Source organism: Rhododendron vialii, chromosome 7a, assembly GCF_030253575.1.
Source record: "Rhododendron vialii isolate Sample 1 chromosome 7a, ASM3025357v1".
In the NCBI taxonomy this organism is placed as follows: Eukaryota; Viridiplantae; Streptophyta; class Magnoliopsida; order Ericales; family Ericaceae; genus Rhododendron; species Rhododendron vialii.
The window spans coordinates 20049574-20059094 of NC_080563.1; the positions used below are offsets into that span (position 1 = coordinate 20049574).

A 9521-nucleotide genomic window follows, 5' to 3' on the forward strand; every position below is an offset into this window, starting at 1 on the left:
AACAAAATGCAGCTTCCAAATAATTTCGAGACAAAGTTGTTTCTGTCCCATAAGCAGAAGTTTAGTCAGAGTTTTGACAAAACAGAAAAGAAAAACTAGTAGAAGCCAAAAGCTAGCTCAAGAAGCTGCGACCAACACCCCCAAATACTTCCACCGAAAAAAGGTAATTTCTCATTTTCCTTTGATTGATCTTATCGACTTTTCTCCTTTCATCTACTTCCGAGCACAAATATAAGTCCCGTCTTCAAGAATGGGAAAACATGTACTCACCTCAGTAGCTGAGAAAGAGAACGTTGGAAAAAAAAAATTCAAATTTGAGATACGAAGAAATTATCAACGTCGTCGTAAATTTACAGGGACTCGACTTTGGGATCCTCCCCTCCAAGTAAGTCGTCATAGTTAACTGGCAACCTGATTCTATCGTGAACCGAGACTCGTTTCCCTTCAGCATCAGACTGCTCAAGTTGGTTCTGCACATCGGAAGCATTCAACGAAATCAGATTTGTGGATGTGCCGTCCATTTTCTCAGGAGAAGCTTCCTTATTCTGAAGAGGGCCTCGCTTAATGCTTTGCTGCCTAAATTGCTTCTGCAAAGTGGTAAATAAGACAACAGTTGGTATCCACTACTTTAAAGTGAAACACATGGATCATTAAATCTGTATCAGAAGCAAAATCCCATGGACTAGAAACAATTTCAGCGAGTGTTACACAACATATCACCAGTGGAAAGAATAATCAATATATATATATATATCAGTCCGGTTCAAGTCAGGACCTCCCTTTTCCCAATCAAATTTCGATGATCCGAGCCGCTCAGTGTGATCAGAACGTGATTTTAAGGATATCCGCAAGAAATTGGCAAAAAAAATGAAAGGGAAAGGCTTCATCCCAATAGTTTTTTATTGAACGGTTCAATAAAAAACTGCTAAACTCAAGCCCTTCCCGGTCATTTTTTTTGCCAATTTCTCGCGGGTACCCTTAAAATCACATTCTGAACACATTGAGCAGCTCAGATCATTAAAATTCGATCGGCAAAGGGGAGGTCCTGACGGTCCTGACCTTAAGAGGCCAGAAGCCTATGGCGGTTGTAATTTAACATAGCATTTAGTCATCTACAACCAGTTTGGTTAGGAGAAGACAACAAGTGTAGAGAGGGAGTGGGGGCAGTGGGGATGAGAAAGTAGATGGTTATTGGCTACAGGTTCTAAAAAACGGAGAGGTTAGGAAGATGAGTGTTTGGTTGTAGGGTTTAAATTGTCCAAGTTTAGAAAGGCCATTTCTGCTCACAGGGCTGAGCTTTTACCATTACAAATTTGAACAACTTGTCATTGGACCACATAAGCTAAAATCACAATTGTAAGGACGGAATAAGTACAATTAATACGTTAAGAGAATAAGAGAATCAGTGATAGTTTAGTGGATAAAAGTGCAATGAGCCCTGCATAAAAGCTTGTACCTAGTTACTAACTGTAGGGAGTATGCATGCATGCATGCATGAGTTTCTAAGTGCTGACTCTTGGAGGAGGGACTTTACAACTATAACTGAAGTTTACTTAACGAATAGAGTATTGGAACACACCTCAAACTCCTTCCCCTTCTTCATTATCTCACCAAAGGTATCAGGGTCTCGTGATTTCAGGACATTCCATAATATCCCACCACCATTTCTAAAGCGTCTACCATCGGCAGTCTTCTGACCTCCACAAGCTTGAATTGCAGCCACCTGCAATTTCTCCATTTCATTACCATTCTCAAAACCAACTGAAAACTAACAGAAACAAGGGATCGGGGATAAAACAAAAACGTGAAGAATGTGAAGCTTGAAAAACAGTAAACATAATACTGCACCTCCCATAATCAAAAGTTCAATGAAGTTCAAAGTAACAACAGCCAATCATAATCCATACACTCCACAGAAGTTAGCAACAGCAGAAGTACTTAATACATTGAGAGCAGGCATATACTAGTCATATGAAGTGCTACAATGTGCTCCACAACATCTATGCATCTTTCTCACACTTAATAAATAAAATTTTGGGGGTTTGTTTTCCCTATTTATTACTCAGCAAGCTAAGCTCCAAGTTCGCGTGTGCACAACCTCCCAGTCACTAAACATTTGTAACCCGTACAGGCTCTTCCTCCACGGAGATTAACTTGCATGTAAGTTCAGATCCTTAATTGAAACTGTTATGTCAATTGCTACCCTACCATATAAAAGCTCATAACAATGAAGGGCAAAATTCAACTAGTTATTAGATGGCAATATTGTTCTGTTCAGTACTAATGCTCTGGATTTGAATGAACATAGAAATTGCATGGGGTTTATAAGCCAGACCTTTCTGATGCCTATAGGCTTTGATTTGGGGGCAGGGCTCCAAAGCAAAATTCCCCTCAAGTTCCTCAACTTTGGAGGTATAGGGGGCAGGTTTTCAGTCGTAAAACTTTCTCCGGGTAGCCACTTTGTGAATATATATTGCCAAAGGTTAGGTTTATCTCCAGTCCTCTCCCGCCCATACCCCCATTTGCTACTGTTACTGTTGTTATTACTCACTCCGTCCCATAAAGTTGGTCCCTACGAAACTACTGTCAATTTTCAAATTTAAAATTAATATATTCACAAAAATAATTTATTGACTTTTTTTGCACAGTTCAAAAGAACTCATCGAGATATATCAAACAAGATCCATATTGCACAAAAAATAAGTTCGCTAAGTACATTATTTTTAAGCTTGAAAATTGCACGACGTTTTGTAGGGTACAAACTTTACGGGACGGAGAGATGGCAACAAGTCAGCCTGAAGGTTATTCCAAAAAAAAAAAAGTTAGCCTGGAGTGGACACTTTCAATAGCCTTGTCTCGTGGATTAATTTAGGATATCACCATTTCTTGACAATTCTCCAGTGTCAATAACTTGGTATAAGTTTCATAAATTTTATGAACTAAGCTAGCCCTTACCAAGACTTGGTAGAAACTCAATATGAGCGGATTCCAATACCCTTAGAAGTAGAATACCCTAGGTTAGGAAAAACAAGTAAGAAACCAAAAAAGAGATTTATAGCAGTCACGATCCAAATGGGCACTGACACTATCACTTTTGATGTAGGTAAATGACCTAATTTGAAGAGAAAGAAATACAGTAAGAAACAAATGGAATGCGTAATAATATTCTGGATGTTACAAGGTCAACCCCTTAGTGTTCCATAACATGCAGAATTACTGTAGAAATTTTTGAAACAATAGCCCCAGTTATAAAATCTGAAATTTGTGTTACACAACATTAGGAGAAAGATTGGTTGTGAAAAATGAAGTTGATTTCTGCACATATCTGGTAACTTAAAATAAAATGTAATGACATCTCCCAGCAATGTGCATGTCCCACTAATGAAGCACGGATACTTCCTCGGAGGCGAACCGCTGTGTTGGACACTTAACCATCGCCGACAACCTCCAGACAAATGTCTCACAGTCAAATTAAAATTGTCCTATTTTTTCCAACTTTTTTATTCGGATACTCAGCGGAACACACTCTGGCACTTTTGCCCAAAAGGTTATGCATATGTTTCTGAACCACAGGGAGCTATGTACCATGGGTCCAAACAACACGGGGTAATTTTAATTTCCCTTAATTTTCCTATCTTGCGTGCATAGGAGTGTCTCTCTCTACATGCATACCATGTTTTTGAACCGAAAAGAGATGCAGGCCATTTGACATCAACATACACCAAGAGGAAACAATGAAGTAATTCAGCCAGGAGATAAATCAGCTCAGAGATGCACAGGACTGGAAGGAATGATTGGCTTCTGGAAGATAAATCTGCGAGGGTAAGGCAACAATCGAGCATCAGAAAATAAGGTCGTTACTGGATTCTTAAATAGAATGAATAGGCACTGTAAGCTCTAGGCCTTTCCAGAATCAACATTGGAACTCTAATCTCTCACCTTTTGGTGTCACCAGCTAAATCTCTGCTATCAACCGATTCAACGGTACGCAAATTGTAAGACTTCCAACCAAGGCATTGACAGAAGAAGAAAAGATTCACCAGGGTAATCCATCTTTTGGAGTGCACACAAGAAACTATAAGACTATTCAGCTAAACAACTCACTAGGTAGGACTATCAAATGCAACAGCCTAAGGATGTTTAGTAAGAAACACATGACAGTAGAAAATATACTTATGGGAAACAAAAAAAAGCCGAAAGTATGATGAAAAAGTTTGCAGAACACAAAAGCTAACCTTAAAAGTAACAGCCAATAGAGGCAAAAAGGAGACACCATGCAACGGAATAGCTTGTCCAAAATGGCCTAACATAGACAACCATAATTCCACAGTTGAAAACATTCAACTGTATACCATGGAGGCTCTGGGATATATTAACAGGACGTAAGCATCATGCAGGTTGAAAAATAGTATTGATAAGGATAACGAATCAAGGATTATGTTCATAGTTTCAATGCACATACAAGCAAGTTGACATCAGGCAGGCTTGCTTCCTCAGTAGCTTTTACTCATAATATCATCCCTCGTACAGAAATTGAGCTGCCAAAGGGAATGTGGAAACCCAACTACTTGGGATTATGTACACAAGTAGGATCATAGAAAAATCCTGATGCTATTTGCGGAATAACTTCTTCAACATTATACTTGAAATCCACCATTTTATGTAGCAAAAAGACAACATAGCAGCTAACAAGTTGACTGGACTTGGTATGCATTTCCTCTATTATGTTGGAACAATGTTTGAGTTGGGGGAAAGCTATCCTGTGAACCTTTTGCTTGCTCTCACCCAACACAACATGATTTGCTACAGACTTAGTTATAAAAATGATTCTGCATAGATTGAGGGCTTATTGCTATTTCATGCACAAACTGCACAATCATAGGATTTTACTAGTCAAAACCACGCTGATGCTTATATTTAACATACAGCCCATTATTTCAGCATATCCAATAGTGACTTCATCTCAAACAACCACTAATCCCTAACATTACAACTATTACATGAATACAATTTACCTCTTTGACGAGATCATCCAAAGCAGATACACCCAGACATCCAACAGCAGTGTACACCAGATATGTTTTTTTCTCTTGCAAGCGTCTACATGTATCTAAAACAAACCTGCAAATAACATAAAAACGCATACAGTTAGTCTCCAAATATATACACATTACCCCTTCAACCTCGTCAGGATAAATGGCAACTTCATGTTACGACATAGAAATGAGGGGACGGAGTAGAAGCGGAGTAGAAGCCAAAAAATGATACTTTATTTTCCAAATGCAGTTTGCAGCAAACAAAAAAAATCAACAGAATATTTCAAACTAAATCTGAGTCAAAATCCAATTGTTGGAAAAAAAAAAAAGTAAAGAGAAGGCTTGCCAAGATAGTTCACAAATTTGCAGCAAAGAGCAATTGAAGGTACCAATAAGGATAAAAATGACATCAATGAAGATGCTAAAACGCATGTACAGCGTAGAGAAGATAACGCAGCTCACAAAGAAGACGTATGATTTAGCAATAAGAGTGTAAATGCTAGAATACAAAGACCAAAAACGGCCCCAAAAAGTTTGTCAAAAGATTTGTTCAGCGGAGACAAATTTCAACAATTCACACCCACACCTGGATTTGTTGTTTTGAGTAAAAAACAAACAGTAGAATTCTCTCATTAAAAAAACATCCAAGTATAAGATATCTTGAGTTTTGAATTCAAAATGTCCCTAATTCGTAGGCAAGCTTCTTCTAAGGATAGGATTGAAGGACCAGGGATGAGACATATTTAGGAACAAAAGAAAATTACTTCTTGTACCCTAATTAACAAAGAAAATGCTTCCTAACACAAGTACCTGTTAATATCGGTCACTTTGTGCCCTGAACTGCCCTTCTTTCCCTTATTCTTCTTTTTCTTATTCCTATGCCTGCGACTCTTACTGCAAGATTCTTGTTTTTCCACTGCATGAACTCCAATAGTCTCGCAAGAATCTTGTTTTTCTGCACAACGATCCCTACCAATGTTCTGTCCTAAATCAGTTTGTGAATCCTGTTCCACCAACTCTCCTTCTTCTACATCCATCATCTCAACTTCTTGGACATCTTCCAAGCAATCCTCATCGAATATGGCATCCAGTATGCTCTCGCCTGTCTCCATGGGATCAGGTAAACTGCACAAGGGTTCAAAAGGATATGGCATTTGCAATCAGGTTAAATTGGTAATGGTGCATAAATGGGAGGCATGACATAACACTATTCGTACACCCAATACGAAACAACACAAAAACCAGTAGAACAGAAATGGACACATACACGGACACGGGGACACGGGAAATCTAAGAAAATGGGGACACGGACACGGCAGGGGACACGCCACGTGTATATATAAATAAATCTATTAAACGTATTTTTTCCCACTCTTAAATTGCAGTACGTATACTACACAAGCTCTAACCTGATAATACATCAAATATGCATGTATATGTATGTGTGTGTGTGTACACACACACACACATACAGACTGAGAGAGAGAGAGAGAGAGAGAGAGAGAGCGATGAATGATGGGGGAGAGAGAGACATACCGAGATTGATAGAGTGATCACGATAGTGAGAGAGATTGCGAGAGTGAGAGAGGAGAGACAAGCTGATGTGATTGTGACAGAGGAGAGAGATTGCGATTGTGAGGGAGGAGAGAGGAGCTTTTGTCGTTTGGGAAAGAGGAGGGAGTCGACTGTCAACGATTGAGAGATTAGGTTTTCAATTGATTAGCAGTCGATATCATATATGGTTTAGAATAGGTTTAATTACAGTTTCACCCAAAACTTTAAGTAATAACATATTTACCCCCAAATTTTTTTAAAAAGAATGACAGATACAACCCCGCCGTGTCCCCATCCGTGTCCCACCTGTGTCATCCCGTATCAGATACGTCGATACAGTGACCTCTAGGAGTGTAGGTGCATCAAAGACTATCACACGCAAAACGATGAAGGTAACCATGCAAGTGTACAGATGTTCTCAGTGGACAATGTACTGCACAATCCAATTGATAATTGAATAGATCAGAATTCCCCAAAAAATGTTGTTTGACATTGGTTATCTGATGGAAACAGTATAATGGCATAAAAGTAAAAAACATATAGTCTCTCCATAATAAGCATGAAAAACTACGTATACGAAGCCAAAAAGATATAACTAAGATGCATAGGAAAAAGTAGAAACATGACTAACTATATCCTCTCTATGAAGAAATTAAACGTTAACACCAAACATGAAGGGCAAATCCAGATCAAGGATTTGTGTTGTTTTCCCACAAGCAAATGGCCTTATATCATTTTTTGATGTTCTCCTATACTAATTTTGCCAAAAACATTTCGCTTTGCTCATGGAACCATACTCAGACAGTAGGTTCTTAAGTGTTGTTCACAGTTTCCCGACCCCAGGGTGGAACTACTCATTGGCAGGACCAGGCCACATCCCCAACCACTTTTGCTTCTAGAGATAGCTGCATATGTGTATGTGTGTACGCGTGCTGCGTGTGTGGTAATCCTAACCCAATTAATTTCTCATTGCTCGGCCTCTCCTCAATTGATTTTAATGCCCTTAGTTTTGCAAAACCTAGGAGAGAAATAGTTAAACCATCGTAAAGTAAATACAGAACAAGGATTATTTGAACAGCTTTATTAGGTTATCAAATTTTCTTTCTTCCCATCTGGCCCCTCCCGAATTAATTTTACGTTCCGCCCCATTCGAGACTCAAAACAACCAAAATGTCTGTAAAAGGCTTTAAACAACTGTTAACAAAAGACGAAATCCAAACCTTATACTGAAGTCTGAAGCCCTCACAAACAACTAGCAATACCACAACTTATTACAACCTAGAAATGCTCAGTCCTGAAAAGTCAGCACTGAAATCAGTCGAACACCTAGAGTAATTTATCTCGTCGTATGATATAACGGAGACTCCTTCGTGAAATTAACCAAAAAAAATAAAACTAATTACTATTATTGTCGTTCACAGGTTACATCAGTGGAATCGAAACCCTAGCATGCATAACAAGATAGAGGCAACTAGGTTTGTGTATATACATATAGCACATGCATATCAATATCACACGGAGAGAGAGAGAGAGAGAGAGAGAGAGAGAGAGAGTACCAAAATACAGTGGCTTTGAGTCTGAGCTCCAGAAACAGCGGGTGAAGGAGAAATGTAGGGTCTAAATACGGTTCGAACCGTGTTACAACACGATTAGCGACCTTGTCTGGGGCCGGCCCATTGGGCCAATATCCACCATGGGCCTGGTATAGTCTGTGGTCCCCGCATAAGACCACTCACTTGAGACCTGGCCTTACTAAGCTGATTTCGAGTTGGCCTTTTGATTTACGAACGCTGCTATGGAAACAGACCATAGCCACCTACGGAGCCACAACGGGCATGCGGGGCCTACTCCGGGCTCCGCATAGATGATCCGAGCCGTTCAATAATTTTTAAATAAAAAACTGAGTGGAACCATGAAAAATCAGCTCAATCTAATAAATGTAGATGCTCGATCCAATCTTCGGAATAAAAAAACCGAAGATTAGATCAAACATCTCCACATATCAAATTGAGCTAATTTTTCATAGGCCCACTCAAAGTTTTATTTAAAAATTATTGAACAACTTGAATCATCCATGCAAGGTCCGAAGTGGACCCCGTGTGCCCATCGATGGCCTTAGAGTTTCTGATTTTCCCTTTTTTTCATTGAAACACGAGAAATTTTATAAAGTACAAAATAGTACAACCAATAAACCTACACAGCATGAGATAATGAAACCCTAGCTCTTTACAAAACGGTTGCACTCCCATAGTTGATAGGTGAACAAAAGTGGCCGTTGCTTGTCTCGCCAGCCCATGGGTTTTATTTATCTCCTTGCGAGTAGGACTGTAAACGAACCGAGCTGCTCGTGAGTGGCTCGCAGCTTGGCTCGTTAGTGACTCATTCAAGTTCGGCTCGGAAGTTAAACGAACGAGATCGAGCCAATTTTTTCAGCTCGTTTTGTAAACGAGCCGAGCTCGAGCTAGGATAAGCTCAGCTCGCGAGCCGGGATATATATACATAAGTTTAGGATTTTTATTGTTATTTCATAACTTATTCTTTCCGTTTTCACTTTCTAGTCAACCAAGGGAAGCGAGAACACATGCACATCAGTTCACCCACGTTTCATAGAAAAATGAAAGATATATATACTTTCACAATCAAAATATTTTTGGTTATATTAGGCCTATGCGAGGATATATATACATTTTTTGTTGATTCGTTAAGGCTCGTGAACAAGCTCAAACTCGAGCTCGAGTCAAGCCAAGGCCTGCTTGACTAGAGCTCGACTCGTTAAGTTTTCACTGAGCTCGAGCTCGTGTTCGTTAAAAACTTAATAAACAAGTTTGAACACCGTAAAGCTCGGCTCGGCTCGTTTACCGCCCTACTTGTGAGCTACCTTGGAAATTCTGCAAAACGAGAGTTGCGAAATTTCTTAATTTTTGGTCTTTC

General features: G+C 39.3%; 1 protein-coding gene across 4 annotated transcripts; it reads right to left on the reverse strand.

The window, feature by feature from the left end:
• On the reverse strand, nucleotides 1–8241 carry LOC131331909 (uncharacterized). 4 transcript variants are annotated; one of them, XM_058365872.1, is made up of 5 exons: nucleotides 8147–8241; nucleotides 5847–6161; nucleotides 5016–5121; nucleotides 1580–1723; nucleotides 1–587 (listed from the first exon to the last, which is right to left on the reverse strand). In XM_058365872.1, exons 2-5 carry the CDS (start codon nucleotides 6146–6148, stop codon nucleotides 351–353), a joined length of 789 nt encoding a protein of 262 aa, XP_058221855.1. In that variant the 5' UTR covers nucleotides 6149–6161; nucleotides 8147–8241; the 3' UTR covers nucleotides 1–350. The 4 variants fall into 4 exon arrangements, with proteins under 4 accessions (XP_058221855.1, XP_058221854.1, XP_058221857.1 ...); XM_058365871.1 differs by having other exon boundaries at nucleotides 6835–8171; XM_058365874.1 differs by lacking the exon at nucleotides 8147–8241 and adding an exon at nucleotides 7811–7834.
• Between the last annotated feature and the right edge of the window lie 1280 nt (nucleotides 8242–9521).